Here is a 23,237-nt window from a genome sequence, read left to right on the forward strand (position 1 = left end):
GGGGCCTCCCCGGGCTGCTGGAGCTGGCGGCGCAGGCGCGGGGCCCTTGAGCCGGGGGGCGGGGAGCGCAGCGGAGCTGGAGCGGGGCGGGGCCTTCCCGGGCCAGCCCGGCCCCCTGGGTCCCAGCCCGGACTTGCCCGTGCGCAGGGCGGGTCGCGGCTGCAGCCCCAGGGCGGGGAGCGGGCAGAGAAGTCGCTGCCCGGGCGGAGGAAGCGGCCGGGGCCGGAGCCGGAGCCGAGCCCGGCGATGGCTGCAGCGGGGCCGGCGCAGGTAGGACGCGGGGCGGGGACTCCCCGGCCGGGCACTGGCTGGTCCCGGCTGGGGCCGAGGGGGGCCGGGACCGGGTCCCTCCCGCGCTAGTGACCCCGGGGCTGGGAGCGGCTCAGCGCGGCCAGGCAGAGCCCGGGGCCCCGCTTTGCACCAGCGCAGCCCGGGGCCGCTGGAGTCGGGGAGCTGCTTTGGGGCCCCCAGGGCTGGGGGGGCCTGGCCCGGCGGACATGCAGAGCCGGGCGCGGCCCCTTCATAGAATCACAGAATATCAGGGTTGGAAGGGACCTCAGGAGGTCATCTAGTCCAACCCCCTGCTCAAAGCAGGACCAATCCCCAACTAAATCATCCCAGCCAGGGCTTTGTCAAGCCTGACCTTAAAAACCTCAAAGGAAGGAGATTCCACCATCTCCCTAGGGAACCCATTCCAGTGCTTCATCACCCTCCTAGTGAAACAGTGTTTCCTAATATCCAACCTAAACCTCCCCCACTGCAACTTGAGACCATTGCTCCTCGTTCTGTCATCTGCCACCACTGAGAACAGTCTAGATCCATCCTCTCTGGAACCCCCTTTCAGGTAGTTGAAGGCTGCTAGCAAATCCCCCCTCACTCTTCTTTTCTAGAGACTAAATAACCCCGGTTCCCTCAGCCTCACCTCGTAAGTCATGTGCCCCAGCCCCCTGATAATTTTCGTTGCCGTCCGCTGGACTCTCTCCAATTTGTCTACATCCTTTCTGTAGTGGGGGGACCAAAACTGGACACAGTACTCCAGCTGCGGCCTCACCAGTGCCGAATAGAGGGGAATAATCACGTCCCTCGATCTGTTGGCAATACTCCTACTAATGTAGCCCAATATGCCATTAGCCTTCTTGGCTCCTGAGCTAGGAGTGGGAGCTGGGCTGAGCACAGGCCTGGGGCGGAGGCGGGGACTCCGGCTGGGGAGGGGAGAGGAGCGGAGCCTGTTCCCTGCCCTGGGATTGGGGCCCTTCCCAGCGTCCCACCCCATATCCCCATAGGAAGCCAAGGGTGACTCCTGTCCCCGGCCAGCAGGGCCCCAAGTCCTTGGGGGGCTGTGCGGGGTTGGGAGGGGAGAGTCTCCGTGGGTCACAGCTGCTGGACTGGGGGTTTCCCTGGGAGTCGCTCCCCTAGAAACCTCATCCCCCACTGAGACTCCAGGCTGGGGCTGGAGTGGAAGGTGCTGTAACGCTTGTGCCCACAGGTCCAGGTGGCGTTTGAGGAGGTGGCTCTGTATTTCACCCGGGAGGAGTGGGAGCTCTTATCCCAGCGAGAGAAGCATCTGTACCGGGACCAGATGCTGAGGAATTATTGGGCCCTCATTTCCCTGGGTAAGGACCAATTTATCTTCTTTTTAACAGCTGTGAAATGTCTGGGTTCCCTCGATGCCATGTGCAACCCTGGGCTGAGTGGTGGCAAATGCCAGCCTCTTTCAGGCCGGCTTCCTGTTGGAGCAGAAATCAGGGCTATAAAGCCTGGGGCTAATCTTAGGGCTTGTCTACACTTCCGCGCGGGGTCGATCGAAGATACGCAATTTCAGCTATGTGACTAGCGTAGCTGAAGTCAACGTACTTAGATCTACTTACCTGCCTTCACTGCAGTAAGTCGACAGCTGATACTCTCCCGTCGACTCCGCTTGCGCTGCTCGTTCCGGTGGAGTATTGGAGTCGACGGGAGAGCACTCAGCGGTCAATTTATTGCGTCTAGGCTAGATGCGATAAATCGACCCCCACTGGATCGATCGCTGCCTGCCGATCCAGCGGGTAGTGTAGACAAGCCCTTAGTGGGACTTGTTTATTTGCATTCCCTACCTCAGTCCTGGCACAAAAGTGGTAGCCAACAGTCACATGAGTAACAAGTGTGCCTCATGACAGGTTTCAGAGTAACAGCCGTGTTAGTCTGTATTTGCAAAAAGAAAAGGAGTACTTGTGGCACCTTAGAGACTAACCAATTTATTAGAGCATAAGCTTTCGTGAACTACAGCTCACGCAGGAACTGACTCGAGTTAAATAAGGCAGGGGAAAAATGTTGCTGTTACAACAGCTCCCCACCTCCCCCCAAAGAATGAACATAGTAAATTTAACAACTGTACAGCTGAACAATGCTTGCACCCTATGTGAAAGAACTGGTAGCTCTGAATGGCGCCACCTGGCGACACTTGCCATGACACGTTGTAGCCAGTGCCTTATAATGACCTACTGCAAACTGTTTGCAACAGCTATAAGATGGCAAAGGAGCAAAGTTCCCTTCTTCCAAAATCTTCCCCCATGATAAATTTTTCAGGTGGGTAAGTGAATGACCAAAGAGAAGGTGTTTGAGGACTTTCTACTCACCCTGTCTCTTAATCTGAGAGTAATGGGTGTTCAATGGTGTTTCAACTCGTTAAAGAAAATCTGTGTCACACACTTGTCCTATGGAACGTAGTGCCACAAGATAGCATAGAGGCCAAGGTGTTAGCAGCATGGGATATTTCTATGGAACATCTGGAGTTACCCTAGTAAGGATTTAAAACTCAGCCCCCACTGCAAATTGAGATGGGTCATAGACGTTGCTGCTTCAGAGTATGAACTGAACTTGCCTGGTGGGAGACGGGAAGAAATCTCCTCTAAGGAAGGTTTATTTCATTATTCTCCTGCTTGGGATCTCTTGTGCTTTCCTCTGAAGCAGCGACCGAGAGCAGTGTCCCGTTGTGCCAGGTGCTGTGCAGACACACTCTGACCGAGGTCGGGGCCCTGTTGTGCTGGGCTGCACCAACATATAATTGAGCCCCTGCAGCCAAAACTTTAGTAATAAAACTTCCCCCCCAAAACAGGCTATTCAGGTTCCAAACCAGACTTAATCCACCGGATCGAGGTAGGGGAGGCAGAGCTCTGGATCTGGGATGCCGAGGGCTCCAGGGAAAGCTCCGGGCCTGAGAGCCCCTCCTCAGGTGAGTCGTCATAATCCAGTCCCTTCTGATTTACACACGTGCTAATGAAGGGCTCCTTGACAAAGGCAAATGAGCTGAAGAGAGACAAATTGAGGCTGGGAATTAGGGGCCCGTATTTATCTTAATGGAAATGAACCACTGGGAGAGCTTCCCTCAGGACACAATGATTCTCCATCACTAGGAGTATTAGACCCTCAGTAGAAGTCTCCCTTACGGGATGGGGAGCAGATAGATAATGGACACAGTGTTGGTATATAATAATCTAAATGCTCTTTATTGATTACAAAACAAACCTTAGTCACTCCACGTTCACATCCCAAACATACTATCCCAGAGACCAAAGGTCAGAATGGGCTCGATGGCCAGTAGAGATTCCTTCCGATCATAAGATATGGGGAGCCGGCGAAAACCACATCTATATCCACATGGAGCTCTGGATCAATAAATAACTTCGATTTGCAGAAGTCATAGGCAACTATTTTTAGTCCATTCTGTCATGTCATTGGTTCTTTGCCTTTGTTTACTAGGCCTTCTACCCACACAATTCCAAAGAGACAATCCTGGGCAGGCTGCCATGGTTCAAGGCGTGCCATTTCCTCCAATTCTTATACAATTTTATATCAGTCCAGCTGACAGTTTCCTTTTCTGCTCATTTTCCGTATTTTTCTCTGAAACATAACAAGATTGTTTTTGCACAGATAGTTCTAACAGTCCTTGACCATAAGATCTTGCTTCGGTTGCCAACTTGCAATGCACATATTCATGTCAAGTATGCGTCATTCATACCAGGCCTCAATGACATATCCATGTAATATGTTAGAGATGAATCACACTGTGTGTGTGTGTGTGTGTAATATATATACATCTCCCAACATTTCCCCCCTCAATACATGATTAATGCCATTAATTATTGTATCACTTTATAATTTCACAAGCAATTCAATTTTATATATCGCTTGCTCCAAAACTTCTTGTCGCTTTCTTATTCGGCAGTATAAACATAGCATAATAAAGGTTAACAAAATAATTCATGCAAATAATATCACAATAGGATATAGCATTAAATTTAGAAGAGCTGTGGCACTGGGAGACCATCCTTTGAAAATATCATACCAATGAGAAATTGCCAATTCTTCTTCTTCTTTCCCCAATTTTAATATTTGACCTTTGTGGCTCAAAATGTTTATTTTTCCTAGCTGAGCAGACTTAGATACATCTTTTGCATATTGCCTGATTTTTTCTCTTTCATCAATAAATTTTTCCCATTGTTCCCAATGTATCCTCAAATCAAAGTACCAGTCCACATCTTTTGGTTCCCAAACAATTTCCTTTTTTAAAAATAGAGGACCTCGGTAAATAATTCCATTAATAATGATCTCTATTACATTACATTTACATGACTTAATTGGGCCTTTTTCTGTCATACTTCCCCAAAATACATGTTTTTCAGTGGTTACCACACAAATACAACCGTTGCCTAAATCAAACACTCTTGTGCCATGAGAGGCTAAGTATTGCATGGTACATTGTCTGCTTGAATGGTTCAAATGACATGCCTCTAGGGACCAAGTTAGTTGTGGGCACACCCATTTACTTCATCCCCACTCTTCACAATGTTTCGTTAATGTTACTAATTTATAATCCCCTTCTTCTTGAATCAGGTGTGTCCCACTTATTTCTATTTGCCATAACTCTTCGTTCATAATTTTTGGCAGCACCAATGCCATTGCTGCGTTCCTTTGCTTCCCTGTGTTGTGTAACAGCATTCTGCCTTTCCACACTCCACCTTCAGAGTGGCTTGATCCCAATTAAATGCCATATATTTCTTCCATACTGCAATTTGCTGATTCCATATATGAGGATCTTTGAACCACTCAAAAGGCCATTGTCCGTTACTTAACAGATTAACCATTCTCTCTATCTGTTGTATCCCATAAGTTTGCCTCTGTACGCCTCTATTGCTTGTACAGTTTTATTGTCCATCTCAGACACAACAAATAGATTTACATTTAGAGACATTTTGAAGGGTTGGGCTTGTTTCAACTGGAGTTCCACACTACTTATTCCTTGTTCCGATAATGCACCAAAATTTTGTTCACATGTGTCTGTATAACCCCCAAAATCTTACCCAAAGCTGACATTTTCCCTTGTAATGTCTCAATATCAAATCTTTTGGCTTTAAATATTCCCGTGTCACATTTTTGCCATCTTCCCGCCATATTTCAAATTTTACCTCAAAAGGTTTTTTTTACATCTGGTTTTGTTTGGTCCTGTTTTTTCCATTCTGTCCCGCGAATAGTCTAATGTATTTTGACCTTTGATCCTTACCTCCATCCTAGAGGTGCTCCCATATGTATATCCATGTACCCCTACATTTCCCCAAATATTCAAAAAACATAAAAGCCAAAAACTATATTTCCACCCTTTTTGAATTATTAGGAGCCTCAATATTGAAGTCATGGCCATTATTCCATAGGAATAATGTCCAATGCTTCCAGCCGTATTATTCTAAATACTTACTCTAACCCTCTTCTATCTTTACTCGAGCTTTGGTATTATTTTTTTTCTTCCTAAAATATAACACCCACAACACAATTCTTCTACTAAGCACAAAATGCAAAGCAAAGCAAGCATAAGCAATAAACCAATTACAAAAATTGTAGCACCGTATCCACACTCCAGATCCAAGGTTCGTACAGGATAATCTCCTGTGCAATTGGGCATTCCTTTCTCTCTGTAAGATAAACTAAAAGAAAAAGAAAGGAACATTATTTAATCTTTAGGCCATAACTTTAATTGTGATGTGTGGATCCACTTTCCCTTTTCCCCCTTGTTAATCTGCACTACAGTAAGTGAAATTTTATTCATGATGGGAAATGGTCCAACCCATCTAGACTCCAGGACGTGATTTTTCGATAATTTCAAATACATTACTCTATCTCCGATTTTCCATAATTTACTGTCCTGAGCCACATGAGAATCCAGTGTCTCTTGCTTTTTCAATGGCATCAGTCAGTTTAAATTCCATTTTCTTAAGTTCTATTGGTAACACCCTTACCCATTGCATAACTGATACCTCCTCTTCTTCTTCGGGGTACAATAAAGGGCTCCACTATCTCATAGGCCTTCCAAAGAGAATTTGATAAGCCTGGTAGCCAGTACCCAATAGATCACTACTTCGGATGACCTCCAACAAATTGGCAATTTATCGTCCCAATCTTTGCCAGTTTCTTGCACTACTTTGCGTAAAGCTTGTTGAATAGTTTGATTCATCCTTTCTACTGTCCCTAACGATTGAGGATGATAGGGGATATGTAGTTGTTGCTTTATTCCTAAAGCTTTTAATAAACTTTTAATTACTCCTCCTACAAAATGTGGCCCATTATCTGAATCAATTACTTTTGGAGTTCATAGAATCATAGAAGATTAGGGTTGGAAGAGACCTCAGGAGGTCATCTAGTCCAGCCCCCTGCTCAAAGCAGGACCAACACCAACTAAATCATCCTAGCCAGGGCTTTGTCAAGCCGGGCCTTAAAAACCTCAAAGGATGGAGATTCCACCACCTCCCTAAGTAACCCCTTCCAGTGCTTCACCACCCTCCGAGTGAAACAGTGTTTCCTAATATCCAACCTAGACCTCCCCCACATAATAGTCCATATCTACTAAGCACTACTTCCCACAGCTTTTTGGCAGTGGTCTCTGCAGTATGATTTCTGGTGGGAATTGCCTCCCCCCATCCAGAAAAGGAATCTACTATCACTAATAAATACCGATTCCTCCTTTGAGTCTTAGGCAATTTATCAGTATAATCAACCTGTATTCTATTCCATGGCTCCACAATTCTTTGGTGTCACAAGGGTCTCAAATTCACTGGTGTATTCCCGTCTGCTGCACACCTTATGCAGTTTTTAACAAAATTGTCTACGTCATTTCGCACCTGAGCCATATTCCAATTTGTTTTACCTTAAAGAGAGTATTCTCTATTCCTTGATGCATCATAGAGTGACACAGGTTAATAATCTCTTCTCTTTGAAGTTTGTCAGGTGTCCACTTTACCTCTCCTGTTTTTTTTTATTCACCGCATAGTTACCTTGTATATTCCAGTTTCCCCTTCTTTCCTCAGGTTTAACCTCCCTGTTTTATGGCTTGAGCTCTAGTAACTTCCATAACTCCCAAAGGTTCCTTTGCTGTTAATTTAGCTAAAGCATCCGCTTTATCATTCCAATATTTTTCATTCCCTTCTCTCTTTTGATGACCTTTAATATGTCTTACTCTTAATTTTCCTGGGTGTTTTTTCAACCAATCCATTAGATTTCCAATCCTCCTTTTGGACCAAATTTTTCCCCTCGACTGTTTGCCAAGGATTCTTTTTCCAAATCTCAATCCAGTATCCCAGTCTTTGTACCACAAAGTCTGAATCCATTTAGACATAAAGAGAATCCGTAACATTATTTTTCTATTTAAGCAGGTCACTAAGAGCTCTGACCTCTGCTCCCTGAGCTGCAGTCATACTCATAGAACCAGAAATAGTTTCCCCGTCAATTTGTACAGCAGCATATCCCATATGTTTCTTAGAGTTCCAATGGCACGAACTACCATCTGTAAACCAAACCTCTTTTTCTCCGAGACTTAACGTCTACCAAGGGTGCTGCTTCAACTAACTTAGGTTCGGTTTCTGGAAGTGGTCTCTGTAGTATGGAGGGCATATGGTAACATCATGGCTAGTTTGTTGTTCTCATAAGTAACATCTGTGTTAGTTAACATCAAGGTACCTTGGGCCATTCTGCAATTCAATACTCCTTTCCCCTGCAGTTTACCTGATAAAATATACTTCAGTGGAAAGTGAGGTGTTTGTATTATAACAGGGGCTGTGCCAGTATTCAAAGCAAAAGCTTCGCTGGCCCACACAGCAGCTAAATATTCTCTTTCACAGATCCCAAACTACTGCTCCATAGGGGTTAATCTTCTAGACTTGTATGCTACCGGTATTAACTTTCCGTCAATTTCCTGCATTAGTTCCAATGCTAGACTTTGTTGGGTGCTGCCAACTTAATCACAAACGGCTTGTTTATCTCTGGGAATTTCAATGCTGGAGCTTGCATCAATGCTTGTTTTAAATGACAGAGAGCTTTTTCTTGTTCAGGCCCCCACTCCCATTCTCCTTTCTTTTTTAGTAAACGCCACAAGGGTCCAGTTATAGTGGCAAAATTCCATATGTTTCCTTAAATAGTTAAACCCTCCTACCATCACCCTCAATGCACGAGAATCCTCTGGCCTTGGTAAATTCACTAATGATTTCACCTTTTGTTGATCCGCCTGAATTCCTTGTTCCCTGGGGGTCACCCCCAAATAAATCACTCTCCTTTGCACTAGTCGGGCTTTCTCTTTATTAGCCTTGAAACCCGTTTCCTGGATGACTCTTTTTTAGTCCGCTCAGCCACCTCTTCTTCAGTGTCTGCCCACGCTAATATGTCATCTACATTTGAGGTGACGTTCTCCTGATCCTCTTTGGATAACTGATCCAGCAAGCACACCACATATTAGTGTGCAATAGCCAGAGTGCAGCTTAGGCCCTGGGGAATTCTTTTAAACAAGTACTGTTGTCCCTTAAACATAAACGCAAAGCAGGCCCAAGAATCGGGATGCAACAGGATGGTAAACAAACAATTTGCCAAATCTATGACAGAGAACCATTTAGGGGGCCCCTGTATTCTTGCCGTCACCTGAAGCAGATCTGCTATTATCGGTGACATGGGCGGGGTAGCTTTATTAATTTGTCTAAAATCCACTGTCAATCTCCTGAGGCTTTTAATACAGGCCAAACTGGGCTATTGTGTGTGGAATTCCCCTTTTCAATCACTCCCTGTTCTAATGATTCGACTATTTTCTCAATTCCTGCCTCTGCTTGCGCAGGATATTTATATTGTATCTGTGGTGACGCTTTGTCCCCCACAATTTTAACACGTGCTTTGATTTTATTATATTCTGCTTTATTCTTAATCCATACACTGGGAAACTCCTTTACCCCCATCCTGTTGATCCAGTATAATCTCCTCCACTGCTTCTGCAGCCCGTATTCGTGGAATGTCCCCTGCTGTCGGGACGCTTTCCGTCCAGCCGGGCACACGCCCCAGAACTCCGTTCGTTAAATCCAAAACGAACCGATTCCTCTTCAAAAAAGGAGTCCCCAATATCACTGGCTCAGCCGCCTGATCTATCTGAAGCATTTGTTCTTTACAACGAACATCCCCCGCTCTCTGGGTATAGCTATTTCTACTGAATGATACATTTTTCCTGTCACTCCTTCCCCAATACAGGAGGCTGCTATAATAATCTCTGACACGTATCGAGTCAAATCACAACTTCCATTTACACCAGCCCCACTAAGTCAAAGTCAAAGCTTTGGCTTTGACTTTTTTGAGTTTCAGGTCTTGTTGGCACAGAAATCGTTGACTTTCAGCCAAGTCCATCCTGGGGAGTCATGGGCCAGAAGCCCTGGACTCCCCCTCTTCCAGTCCCCCCCAAGCAGACTCCCGGAGTGACCGGACCTCCAACACCCCCCTGTTGCTCCTCCTCCTTGTCTTTGTCTCGCTTCCTGGGCAGAGTGTCACCTGGTCCTCACCTGGCTGCATCCCCCTCTTGGGTCTCAGGTTACAAAGGGCCCCGGTTATAGCATACATGCAGACAGCTGGAGCAGCCTCACCTGCCCCAGAGGTCTCAGCCAAAGTCACACACCCCTATTCCCACCACTGAGATATTGGTGCAGCACACAGGGAAACTGAGGCACATATTATTCATGCAAAACAGTAAAACTCACATAGGCTCAACAGTAAGACTCACGTACAACATAACAAGGGTGTCAGGTTTCCCTCCCCACTCTGAACTCTGGGGTGCAGATATGGGGACCCGCATGAAAGACCCCTAAGCTTATTTCTACCAGCTTAGGTTAAAACTTCCCCAAGGCACAAATCCTTTCCTTGTCTTTGGATGGTATTTCTGCCAACACCAAGTGATTTAGACAAAGATTCAGGAAAAAGGACCACTTGGAGTTCCTATTTCCCCAAAATATCCCCCCAAGCCCCTTTCACCCCCTTTCCTGGGGATGCTTGAGGCTAATATACCAACCAATTACCTTTAATAAAAGTACAAACCAGACCCTTTATGTTTAGGACACTAAAATCAATCAGGTTCTTAAAAGAAGAACTTTATTATAAAGAAAAAAAGTAAAAGAAGCACCTCTGTAAAATCAGGATGGAAGGTAATTTTACAGGGTAATAAAAAGATTTAAAACACAGAGGATTCCCCTCTAGGCTCAACTTCAAAGTTACAAAAACAGGAATAAACCTCCCTCTTAGCATAGGGAAAATTCACATGCTAAAACAAAAGATAATCTAACCATTTCCTTGCTATTACATCTAAAATTTCAGAAATTGTAAGTATCATTTCGTAGGAGCTGGGTTACCTGCTTAGTCTCTCTCTTTGTCCCGAGAGGGAACCAACAAAGAGAGCACAAACAACCCCCCCACCCCCATTTGAAAGTATCTTCTTTCCTTATTGGTCCTTTTGGTCAGGTGTCAACCAGGTTATCTGAGCTTCTTAACCCCTTCCAGGTAAAGGAGGGATTTTATGCTACCCTTAGCTGTATGTTTATGACAAAGGGGAAATCCCCACTTCGTCACAAGCCTATAAGGTATTACATGGAGATATATAATCTCCCAACAATAGTAACTTTGCCTACCCTATATTTCTCTAGTTGGTTTACTAGAAGGTCATGTAAGACAGTATCAAAAGCTTTACTAAAGTCAAGATATGTGACATCTACTTCTCCCCTATCCACAAGGCTTGTTACCTGTCTAAGGATATTGGGTTGGTTTGACATAATTTGTTATTGACAAATCCATGCTGACTGTTAGTTATCCCTTTATTTCCTTCTAGGTGCTCACAAATAGAATGTTTGATTACTTGGTCCATTATCTTTCCAGGTACTGAAGTTAAGCTGACTGATCTATAATTCCCTGAGTTGTCCTTATTCCCCTGTCTATAGCTAGGTACTATATTTGCCCTTTTCCAGTCCTTGGGTCTCTCTACCATCCTCCACAAGTTCTCAGAGATAATCGCAAATGGCTCAGAGATCTCTTCATCCAGTTCCTTAAGTATTCTAGGACGTATTTCATCACGCCCTGCCGACTTGAAGACCTCTAACTTGTCTAAGTAATTCATAACTATTTTCCTTTCCTATTTTAGGCTCAGATCCTACTCCATTGACACTGATGTTCACTATGTTAGTCGACCAATCACTGCTAACTTTTTGTTGAAAACTGAAACAAAAGAGGCATTTACCAGTTTGGCCATTGCTGTGTTTTCTCTTATTGTCTTTCCCTCCTCATTTAGTAATGGGTCTATCCTGTCCTTGGTCTTATCATAGAATATCAGGGTTGGAAAGCACCTCAGGAGGTCATCTAGTCCAGCCCCCTGCTCAAAGCAGGACTAATCCCCAACTAAATCATCCCAGCCAGGGCTTTGTCAAGCCTGACCTTAAAAACCTCAAAGGTGGGAGATTCCACCACTTCCCTAGGTAACCCATTCCAGTGCTTCACCACCCTCCTAGTGAAAAAGTTTTTCTTAATATCCAACCTAACCTCCCCTCCACCCCACTGCAACTTGAGACCATTACTCCTTGTTCTGTCATCTGCTACCACTGAGAACAGTCTAGATGCATCCTCTTTGGAACCCCCTTTCAGGTAGTTGAAAGCAGCTATCAAATCCCCCCTCATTCTTCTCTTCCGCAGACTAAACAATCCCAGTTCCCTCAACCTCTCCTCATAAGTCATGTGTTCCAGTCCCCTCATCATTTTTGTTGCCCTTCGCTGGACTCTCTCCAATTTATCCATATCCTTCTTGTAGTGTGGGGCCCAAAACTGGACACAGTACTCCAGATGAGGCCTCACCAATGTCGAATAGAGGGGAACGATCATGTCCCTCGATCTGCTGGCAATGCCCCTACTTATACAGCCCAAAATGCCGTTAGCCTTTTTGCCAACAACGGCACACTGTTGACTCCTATCCAGCTTCTCATCCACTGTCACCCCTAGGTCCTTTTCTGCAGAACTGCTGCCTAGCCATTCGGTCCCTAGTCTGTAGCAGTGCTTGGGATTCTTCAGTCCTAAGTGCAGAACTCTGCACTTATCCTTGTTGAACCTCATCAGATTTCTTTTGGCCCAATCCTCCAATTTATCTAGGTCCCTCTGTATCCTATCCCTCCCCTCCAGCGTATCTACCACTCCTCCCAGTTTAGTGTCCTCTGCAAACTTGCTGAGGGTGCAATCCACGCCCTCCTCCAGATCATTAATGAAGATATTGAACAAAACCAGCCCCAGGACCGACCCTTGGGGCACTCCACTTGACACCAGCTGCCAACTAGACATGGAGCCGTTGATCACTACCCGTTGAGCCTGACAATCTAGCCAGCTTTCTAGCCACCTTATAGTGCATTTATCCAGCCCATACTTCTTTAACTAGCTGGCAAGAATACTGTGGGAGACCATATCAAAAGCTTTGCTAAAGTCAAGGAATAACACGTTCACTGCTTTCCCCTCATCCACAGAGCCAATTATCTCATCATAGAAGGCAATTAGATTAGTCAGGCATGACTTGCCCTTGGTGAATCTATGCTGACTGTTCCTGATCACTTTTCTCTCGTGTAAGTGCTTCAGAATTGATTCCTTGAGGACCTGCTCCATGATTTTTTTAGGGATTGAGGTGAGGCTAACTGGCCTGTAGTTCTCAGGATCCTCCTCCTTCCCTTTTTTAAAGATGGGCACTACATTAGTCTTCCTCTTGCTTCCCATATATTTGTAAAATGCTTTCTTGTTACCCTTTATATCCCTAGCTAGTTTAGTTTTGTTTTTTGCCTTGGCCTTTCTAATTTTGTCCCTACATGCTTGTGTTGGTTTTTTTTTTGTAATACTCATCTTTGTAATTTGACCTAGTTTCCACTTCTTGTATGACTCTTTTTTTTGAGTTTCAGGTCATTGAAGATCTCCTGGTTAAGCCGGGGAGGCCTCTTACAATACTTCCTATCTCTCCTACACATTGCTAATCTTTGGCTCTAGGATGTGACCTAAAAATGACGGGGTCTCTAAGCCACAACAAAGAAATGGATCGGAGATGGGGCTGCGATGAAATGGGAAGAGGGATGGAATTGTGATATGGGACAATCTGGGGTGGTGGATTTGCGGGGTGCTAAAGTAAAGAGAGGTCTCCGTGGTGTGGGGGAGCATAGGGGGGCTGCATTTACCTAGTGGGTAGGACATGCAGTAGAATTCAGAAGACCTTGGTTCAGTTCTAGAAGCGAGTCACTACATGCCTCAGATTCCCCAGCTCTGTAATGGAGAGGACATTGGGGTTGTGAGGATAAAATCCATTTGTGTGTGTCAGTGGATCTGGCACTGGGGGTCAGACAAGCACCTGGCTGGAAAGACACACCTGTCGTTCCATAGACCACACCACCGCCTTCTAGGCTTCCCACACTTCAGAAAATCATACCAAGGCAGGGGTGCCCTAGAGATTTTTCAAATGGGCTTCATGCCTCTGCCCCTCCTGTCTCAAGTTGTGTGCTGGTGTCTTATGGCCCTGGGACATCTGGATCCAGACATAGCTCAGAGAGGGGCAAAAACCTGCTCGCAGCCTGGGAGAGCATCCCTGAGTGACTGACCCTTGGCAGAGAAGGCGCTGTCCTCTCCAGGTTTCCACCCCACCCCCTCTCTGCCATTTCACTTCGCACATGACCTCTCAGAGTGCAGAAACCTGCCCCAGCGAGCAAGGAGAAAGCTGGGAATGACTCAGGGCCGGGCAAGATCCGTCACATATGATGAGTGCGAGGTCACGCCAGGTAGAGGACGCAATTTTGTAGAGCAGGTTTCAGGCACTTGCAGCGTTTCACTGTAATGCTCTAAAACTGCCCCGCGTTCCAGGCTGCTGCTATGGGGAGAGTGAACATGTTTGGGGGCCAGGCAAAAGGCTCGTGTGGGCCATGACTTGGAGTACCCTGGTGTATGGGCTGGGTGTGAGGGAGAGGGGGTGGGATGGCCTTTGTCACCTACCCCCTGCTCTCTTGGTGGTATGAAATCGTTGTCACCTACGTTACTTCAGTGTCCGGGCTTAGCACAGCCCTCAGCCTGAACTCGTCTGTGACTGGCTGTAGATCAGAGGCCTGCTGGGTGGCAGCCATTATCCCCCTCCAGCTCAGCAGTGCCAGGGAGCGGGTTGTGACACAATACAGACCTGTTTTTCAGGTTACATCACACAAACCCTGAGTGACTTCCCACCCCCCAAAACCCCCTACCCTCTTGCGGATTTTAGTTTCAGTCTTTGTGCAAAACTAAAACTAAACATCAGGCGCAGGGTAAATGACTTCTTTAGAAGGAATTCCAAAAAAGGACTCTCTCCCACAGGAATAAACTACGTTGTTCTAAGCAGCTTTAAACCAGTCTCACTGCGTCCACATGAGAGGATTGCAGCCCCTCAACGAAACTAGTTTCAAACCAATATAATTAAAACAGTACGGAAACTGGGGAACAGGCCTCACGCTGTAAAACAGAAGAAAGTGAAGAACCAGCACCATGTAAATAAACCCCTCTGATTAAAATAACAAGAGAATCAGTTTGAAAACAAAACCAGGGCTGCGTTGTGCCACGCACTGCCTGTATCCTGGGCAGGCTACAATTTAAGCATAAAACGAGACCCAAGAGGTGCATGGCGCACGAGGGAGCAGGCGCTAGGCGCTGCACAAACAACATTGGGTAGAATCACCCTGAGTCAGGCTGCAGATTTGTCACAGCGTTTTGTATGAGAAATTACAGAGCAGTTATAATAAGTTTAGTAAAAGTCACAAGTCCTTAAATTTACTGTGACTGTTCCATGATTTTTAATAAAACCTGCCCACCTCCTCGCCCTGCCCAAGGGGCACCAGCCACCCAAAGAAGCACCTTCCCCCTAGCGCTGCAACCCTAACCCCAGCCTGGTGTAGAGGGGTAGGGGTGAGCTACAGTGGATCTGGGTGGCAAGGCTCTTCACTGAAGTTTGGCCCACCTCCCCCACCATCATGACTGGGGGCGGGGGAAAATCTGAGTGGCACTGGAACTCCACAGGCCAGGTCTCAGTGCCCGGAGTGAGGTGTTGGGTCCAGGCCCGTGGGAGAGGAGCTGCCATTGCAGAGTGAGGCACCCATCCCAAAAACAGTCATGGAGGAATGGGGAAATCGCTCCATCCGTGACATTTTTCCGTCTTTGTTGAAGGTGTAGCTTTAACCATGAACTAACGCCTGGATTGCCTCTGCTCTCTCCAGCAGGGCACAGGATCCCGGGAGGAATGAGGGCACAGCCTGAATGTGGGGAGAGCGCGGCAGGAAAGCAGGATCCCACATCCCACAGAGGGATCCATGCACAGGACGCAGTCCATCCCTGGGGTAAACTCAGCCAGAGACCAGATGTGACTACACACCAGAGACTCCCCGTGGGCCAGCGTCCCCACCGCTGCATCGACTGCGGCAAGAGGTTCAGCAACCCGTCCGCGCTGAACCAGCACCAGTGCACGCACACCGGGGAGCGGCCGCACCGCTGCGCCGACTGTGACAAGGACTTTGCAGAGATTGCACACCTGAGAATACACCAGCGCACGCACAACGGGGAGCGGCCGCACCGCTGCGCCAACTGCGACAAGAGCTTTGCCCAGATTGCACACCTGAGAAGACACCAGCGCACGCACACCGGGGAGTTGCCACACCACTGCGCTGACTGCGGCAAGGGCTTTGCACAGATTACCTATCTGAGAATACACCAGCGCACGCACACCGGGGAGCGGCCGTACCGCTGCGCTGACTGCGGCAAGGGCTTTGCCCAGATCGCACACCTGAGAACACACCAGCGCACGCACAGCGGGGAGCGGCCCTACCGCTGCATCGACTGTGGGAAGAGCTTTGCCGAGAACTCAAAACTGAGAATACACCAGCGCACGCACACCGGGGAGCGGCCCTACTGCTGCGCTGACTGCGGCAAGGGCTTTGCAGAGAGCTCAAGCCTGAGAACACACCAGCGCACGCACACCAGGGAGCGGCCGCACCGCTGCGCCGACTGTGACAAGGACTTTGCAGAGATTGCACACCTGAGAATACACCAGCGCACGCACAACGGGGAGCGGCCGCACCGCTGCGCCAACTGCGACAAGAGCTTTGCCCAGATTGCACACCTGAGAAGACACCAGCGCACGCACACCGGGGAGTTGCCACACCACTGCGCTGACTGCGGCAAGGGCTTTGCACAGATTGCCTATCTGAGAATACACCAGCGCACGCACACCGGGGAGCGGCCGTACCGCTGCGCTGACTGCGGCAAGGGCTTTGCCCAGATCGCACACCTGAGAACACACCAGCGCACGCACAGCGGGGAGCGGCCCTACCGCTGCATCGACTGTGGGAAGAGCTTTGCCGAGAACTCAAAACTGAGAATACACCAGCGCACGCACACTGGGGAGCGGCCCTACTGCTGCGCTGACTGCGGCAAGGGCTTTGCAGAGAGCTCAAGCCTGAGAATACACCAGCGCACCCACACCGGGGAGCGGCCCTACCGCTGTGACGAATGCGGCAAGGGCTTTGCACAGATTGGACACCTGAGGAAACACCAGCGTACGCACACGGGAGCGGCCGCCTCGCTGTGACGATTGCTGCAAGAGCTTCAGCAATGCCAGGACGCTGACAAACCAGCCGCGCACGGACACCGGGGAGCGGCCGTGCAGCTGTGCTGGTTGGCAAACGCTTTGCTCAATTGGGCAACCTCGCCCAGCACCAGTTGGCTCACCAATGCCCCTCTGCCACCGCCAGGGCCTGAGGGGCTTCTGGCAGCTCATGGAACTGGCACAGCGGCAGCTGGTGGAGGCCAGGGAGCGATCCTGTCCCCATGATGCCCCACAGAGAGACTGTGTGGGGCAGGGAAGGGGACTTGGCCAAGCAGTGTGGGGAAGAGCAGACAGGTGGGGGGATGTTAGAGCAGATGGTCACAGCCTACTCCATTAGGGCCCCCCTGCATCTACCTGGGGTCCACCCAGGTGTCTGTGTCCCCCTCTGCCCCCCCTCCCCACATATCTAGCTGTGAGGCAGCCAGGACAACCCTCCCCCATCTAGATGCGACCGTGTCAGGAACTTCCCCCCACTCCTACCTTGGTTCCAAGCAGGGGCTGACTCTTAGGGGACATCTGGAGATGGGATTGCAGTCCTGCCTCCGCATGGATTGGTCTGAGGAGGCGGGGGGGGGTAGGACAGCCTGGTGTGTGAGATTGAAAGAAGACTCAGGAACTGCTCATGCTAGTCTACTTTAAATTCAAATGTGATGAAGAAGAACTACATACCTAATCTGTAACAAAGGTCTGTCTAACCAGGTGTTTCTTCGCTATTAAAGGAGCTGATGCATTCGGATGGCATAGGAAAAGCCAACGTGAAGTGTAAATCTTTAAAATAAACCAATCAAAATGTTATGAGGCCTGATGAACTATGTGACTGGCAGGTGCACACAGAGACTTTTGCATTACTCCTTGGGGAATTCTGTGCTAAAAAATTTAACATTCTGCACACCATATTTTAAAATTCTGCATATTTTATTTGTCAAAATAACACAATATAATCACAGTTCCAATTATTTTGGTGATTCATTTCAAACTACCTATCAGCAACTGTGTCTAAGCTGAAATCGCAACTGAAGTGTGTTTACCAGACACGTCTGGGGAGTGGGTAAAACCGTTTCTCAAAAACAAAGAAGTTAACACTTCTGGCCAAGGTATCATCAAAGCTGATGGGTCATCACCTATCAGGTAGCCATTGTTTGGAAAGGAAGGCAATCAGGAACAAACAAACCTGCATTTTAGAAAACAACAGCATGAAACCTCTTCCCCACCAAAATTCGTCTCCCCACTCAGCTGTGAACTTTATCTAGGGGTTGCTTGGAGAAAAATGCATTTTAAAGGGAGATGGAACTATAAAAGAGAGGGGCAAAAACAGCTCTTGTTATTTCTCCCTGTTCATCTCTCCTTATCACCTAAGAGGACAAACAAAAGAAAAGAAAAGCAGCTCTTGGACCTCAGGAACTGATCCTGACCTGAAAATTTGGTCAGCAATGCTCCTGGAAACCTATTCTAAGGGACTTCACTTCGCCCCAAGTCTAGTTTGTTCAGTTTGGTACTAAGAAGTGTTTTTCTTTTTTTTTTCTTGCAACCATTTCTGACTTTGATGCTTCATCATTGTACTCACTTGAAATCTACCTTTGTGATTAAATAAATTTTTCTTCTTTTAATTGAAATGAATCCAGTATTGTGAACTCTGCGGCTATCTCCATTTGGGGTGGGAAACTGTTATATCTTGATCCCCTGGGAGAGGCAATGGACCTATTGTATCAGGACTGTCCAGGAAAAGGCTGGACAATACAGGCCACACATTTTGGGTAGGAAATCTGTGACTGTGAGTGTTTTGGGGTCACCCTGGAGTAATAACCAAGGCTGTGAAAACCAGAGTGTGAGCTGAGCGTGGCTGGCAGGCAGCAGCTACACACAGACACTCGGGGTACAACTGGAATGCTGGAGGCTATTTGTGAGTGGGCCGGGTTGGGAGCTACAGCAGCAAAGCGTTACTGGGCCCCCCAGGTTACAGGGCGGGCGGTGACACTGCTCCCCACTGGTCTGGATTACACTTTGGATTGTGATTGCCCCATTGGACAATGAGAATGGACACAACTCATATCCTGGTTGGATGTTCCAAGCTTTTGCCATGAGTATGGGTCATTTCCTGATTGGTCCAGGCCAGCTTTGCCCAGCAGAGTGACCAGGCTGCACCACTCAGCAGAAATGGTATAAAATGTCCCATGTTGTTCAAAGTGTTGCTTCCTGAAGTCAAAATGTCTGCATGAACAAGATGGTGAGTGTGACCATCATGGCCTGGCCAGGGAGAGCACCCCCTGCTGGGTAACAACTGCACTCTGATTGCTGAAAAGCACCCTACTAACGCCATCTTTTAAAGTCAAGTGTTGGGCAACTGCTGAGAAATCCACCCAGAGAACAGGCGTCTGGCTGTCACAGCACCTTGCGTGAATCGCCTGAATGAACTCCCTCTCCGTCTCTAGAACCAGCCACTGCAACGGTGAAACTGAGCTAGAGAAGTCACCTGCATGCCAGCTCCAACAGATATGTAGGGGAAAAAAAAAGTCATTTTGTATATTTACATATGTGTTAATGAACCATATTTACACACTGGTTAATGAATTGACAGCGTGGTTGTGTTAAGTGAACTGCTTCATATCTGAGTTAACACCCTCTGGGCGCCTAAAATGTCTGATGCGCAGAGGCGAGTGGTAATAGCTGGCAGTGCGGGGGGCACAATGTAAAGGCTCTGGTGCTCCGCTGCAGGGTCAGGGCAGGTACTCAAGCGCCAAAGGAGTTTTGATTTCTAGACCTACTTTTGATGTCATTGTGTCGGGTTCTCCCCCTACCCCCGGGTGCCACCTGATGTACTGGGGAACCACTGAGCCCACCTGCTCCACCAGCCTGGGCTCCCTTACCCTGTCCTGCTGAGCCAGGCCCTCAAGCCTCCTTCAGCGCACACCGATAGGGCTACACCCAGCTGCAGAAAGACACCGACACTGAAACCAGCACTGCAGGGGAAGGCTTCAACTAAGGAATTGCTCAGCACTCAAGTGCACAACCCCTCTGGAGTGTAAACCCAAAATTACATAGTCTTGCACTGCATAGAGAACTATATGGCGTGAACTATATGGCATAAGCCAGTGGTTCTCAAACTTTTGTACTGGTGACCCCTTTCACACAGCAAGCCTCTGAGTGTGACCCCTCTTATAAATTAAAAACACTTATTTATAAGGGTGTTAAATATATAAAAGCTGGAGGCAAAGGGGGGTTTGGGGTGGAGGCTGACAGCTTGCAACCCCCCCTGTAATAACCTCCTGACTCCCAGTTTGAGAACCCCTGGCATAAGCTCATGAAATTCACCCCCTCCCTCAATGTGGAGGAAGATATGCATGGCTTTTGCCCCCCAGTTATGAATTTCACAAACTGGTTTTAGAGAAAACAAGTTTATTAACTACAAAAGATCAATTTTCAGTTATTATAAGGGATAACACAGAAATCAAAGCAGATTACCTAGCAAATAAAACAAACATGCAAGCTAAGCTCAATGTGCTAAAGAAACTGGTTATATGCATCAATTTCTCACCCTAAATGTTATTTTGGGCAGATTGCAGAGGTTCTTGAAGGAAAGCTGCTCTTGCTTGCAGTTTAAAACTTGAGATGTTTCTTTCGAAGGCTAGACCGCTTTCCAGCTCTTCTCCCCCCCTCCCCCCCCTGCATCTTTGTTTCTTAAATGTTCACAGCAAACATCTTGGGCGGGGATTCAGTGAAGAACAAACACTGATTATGTCACTCCCCTGCCTTAAATAGATTTTACATATGGCTGGAATCCTTTGTTTTCCAGTATGATCCCCACCCCAATCTACGGTCAGTGGAAAAGTACTAATTTTATCATGGAGTCCCATATCAGGTGACGTGATCACATGACTCCACAGCCACAGCTGAAAGTCTGTTTGCTGGGTCCACAGGAAGGCTTTCCAGGAAGGTGGGACATTAGCAGGGACGTTCCAGTCACCTATCTGAGCTTGCCTACAATTCTATTTTCTCTTTACAGTTCACTTTTAACTAGAGATGGACCCCAAACTAGGGCACAGAATCCAGACCGCTCCGAAACATGAGAAAAGTCAGATCTAGGTGCAGATTTCAACTTCACAGCTCAGGTTTATTTTTATGAGGGGCCATTTCAGAACTCAAATCCCAACACTCTTGTGAAGTGACTTGGGTTTGGATCTGAAGTTTAGGAACTTGAATTTGGATCAAAGCTTCACAACGGACCTCCTTTTGCTATTAACGTTATTAACGTTAACGTTACAAAGTGTGACTTTCCAGTTCATAATTATTACTCAATATATTCCAACATTAAGGCCCCAGTCCAGCAAACTCTTAAGCATATGGTCAATTATAAGCATGTGATTAGTCCCAATGAAATCAATGGTAGTGCTCAAGTGCTTGGATTTAAGCCCACTGAAGTACTCTGCCGGGTGAGGGCCTTTAGAAAAAATGAAATACAATACTGTCAGTTTCAGGGGAACTGCACTTGTATTCCCCTCATCTTCCCATTTCCCCTGGCTCCTACTGCCTCCCCCAGTTCCTCCCACCCCACCTCCCCTTTTCCCTTGACCCTGCTGCCTCCCTGGGCTTCATACCCATTCCCTGCATTGCCCCTGGCCACCACTGCCTCCTTGGGGCTCCCCACCCATCCCCCAGGCCAGTGCTGCCTCCTTGGGGCTCCCCAGCCATTTCCCCAGACTCCCGTTGCCTCCCTGGGGCTCCCCACCCATCAATTCACATGTAAACAGGTAGAACGATAAACATCTTTTGTCCCAAGAAAACCTTGTTTTCATCTTTTCTGGTGACCAGCTACCCAAGTTGCAGACCTTAAGAACATGGTTTGCAGTATCGATATCTAACTCCTTACATTGTCTCTGTACAAGCATTTCACAATGATTACGATGCTCATTGCAACACAAGCTTTCATTAGAAATCTTACATGCCACCCTCAGGTGAACCATTTGTGACACACCGGGGTACAAATCCAGACCAGGAAGTGGGGGGCTGTGTCACCCCTGCCCTGTAACCTGGGTGCCCTTTACACTGCTTTGCTGCTCTAGCCTCCAACCTGGACTGCTCACAAGCCGCCACCAGCATGCAGGTCCCTCCCAGCTACGTCTGTGTGTGCTGCAGCCAGCCAGCTAGCCACTCCTTGGCTCTCACCAGCCTGGATTATTATCGCAGGGTGACCCCAACACACTTCCAATCCCTGGTTTGCCTGCAGAAATGTACGTCCAGCCATGCCCAACCCTCTGCCAGACAGTCCAGAAATATGAAATCCATTATTCCTTTAAGGAAATAATATACACTAGTTTACTACCATAAATGGAGTTACCCTGACACTTGAAACACACTGGAGCCCCAGAGAGGCAGTGATGGCCATGGGCAATGCAAGGAATGGTCTGGAGCCTAGGGAGTCAGCAGGGTCAAGGGCAGTTTATTACCAACAAAGAGAAATGTTAAGTGAGTACAAGCAATGAGGCATTACAGTCAGAAAATGTTACAAGAATAATAAAGATAAAATGCTGTCTAGTGCCTACTAACAAACTATATTAGATTCAAAGGAAAGTTTCTCACCACATGCTCCCAGCAGCATTGCTGACCAAACATGTAGGTCAGGACCCCTCCTCCAGCATCCAATGGCTGTTTCCTTTGTCTTCTCAGATGCAGAGAGTGAGATGGGCAGGAAGAGAGAGAAGGGGTGTCTTGGAGTGTTTGCCCCTCCTTTTTATACTTGCAGTTCCTCTTTGGAAAGCTTTTCCAGCTGAGAACCAAGAGACAGGGGATCTGGTGGCAGAAGGAGATCCACAACCTTTGCAACAGGCAGACAAGTCACCATATGGTTTTCCCGGTCATCACAAACCCAGCTATCTATATTTCTAGTGATCGACGCTCCAATTACTAACACCTGTCTTTTCCTAATGACTGGAGTTACCCCAATATCATCTGGAAGGAGGGTCCCAACTATGGTAAGGTTTCCCTCTGCTCCTGTTGACTGCTCTCCTTCCCTGAGCCTTTTATCCTCCTTAACAGCGCAGGGGCTGTCTGACCGGACAGAACCAAGAGACGGGGGCCTGGTGGAGGAAAGAGACTTCATAGTATTTCTTTGTTAAAATGCAGATCTCTTTGTCCCTGCCCCCCTTTCTGGCCAAAGAATGGCCTCTTGGCAGGTAATGGCCCGTCAGCAGGGCCGGTGCAAGGATGTTTTGTGCCCTAGGCGAAACTTCCACCTTGCACCCGCCCCCAGTCCTGTGGCAGCTCCACCCACCCCCCTCGCCCTGAGGTGCCCCACTGTCCC

General features: G+C 47.7%; 1 protein-coding gene across 1 annotated transcript; it reads left to right on the plus strand.

Annotated features, from left to right (window-relative positions):
- The first annotated feature begins 77 nt into the window (after window positions 1-77).
- On the plus strand, window positions 78-17,014 carry LOC140913670 (uncharacterized). The gene is made up of 4 exons (XM_073350447.1): window positions 78-270; window positions 1,487-1,613; window positions 3,095-3,211; window positions 15,558-17,014. The coding sequence occupies exons 1-4, from the start codon at window positions 247-249 to the stop codon at window positions 16,922-16,924; spliced, it is 1,635 nt and encodes a 544-aa protein (XP_073206548.1). The 5' UTR covers window positions 78-246; the 3' UTR covers window positions 16,925-17,014.
- The last annotated feature ends 6,223 nt before the right edge of the window (window positions 17,015-23,237 follow it).

Source organism: Lepidochelys kempii, chromosome 6 (assembly GCF_965140265.1).
Source record: "Lepidochelys kempii isolate rLepKem1 chromosome 6, rLepKem1.hap2, whole genome shotgun sequence".
In the NCBI taxonomy this organism is placed as follows: domain Eukaryota; kingdom Metazoa; phylum Chordata; order Testudines; family Cheloniidae; genus Lepidochelys; species Lepidochelys kempii.

Excerpts from the sequence above, each read along its gene's own strand:
- LOC140913670 (XM_073350447.1), top strand. The coding sequence starts at position 247 with ATGGCTGCAGCGGGGCCGGCGCAG. Across the intron at positions 1,614-3,094 it reads TTGGGCCCTCATTTCCCTGG|GCTATTCAGGTTCCAAACCA; the intron begins GTAAGGACCAAT and ends CCCCCAAAACAG. Across the intron at positions 3,212-15,557 it reads GCCTGAGAGCCCCTCCTCAG|CAGGGCACAGGATCCCGGGA; the intron begins GTGAGTCGTCAT and ends TGCTCTCTCCAG.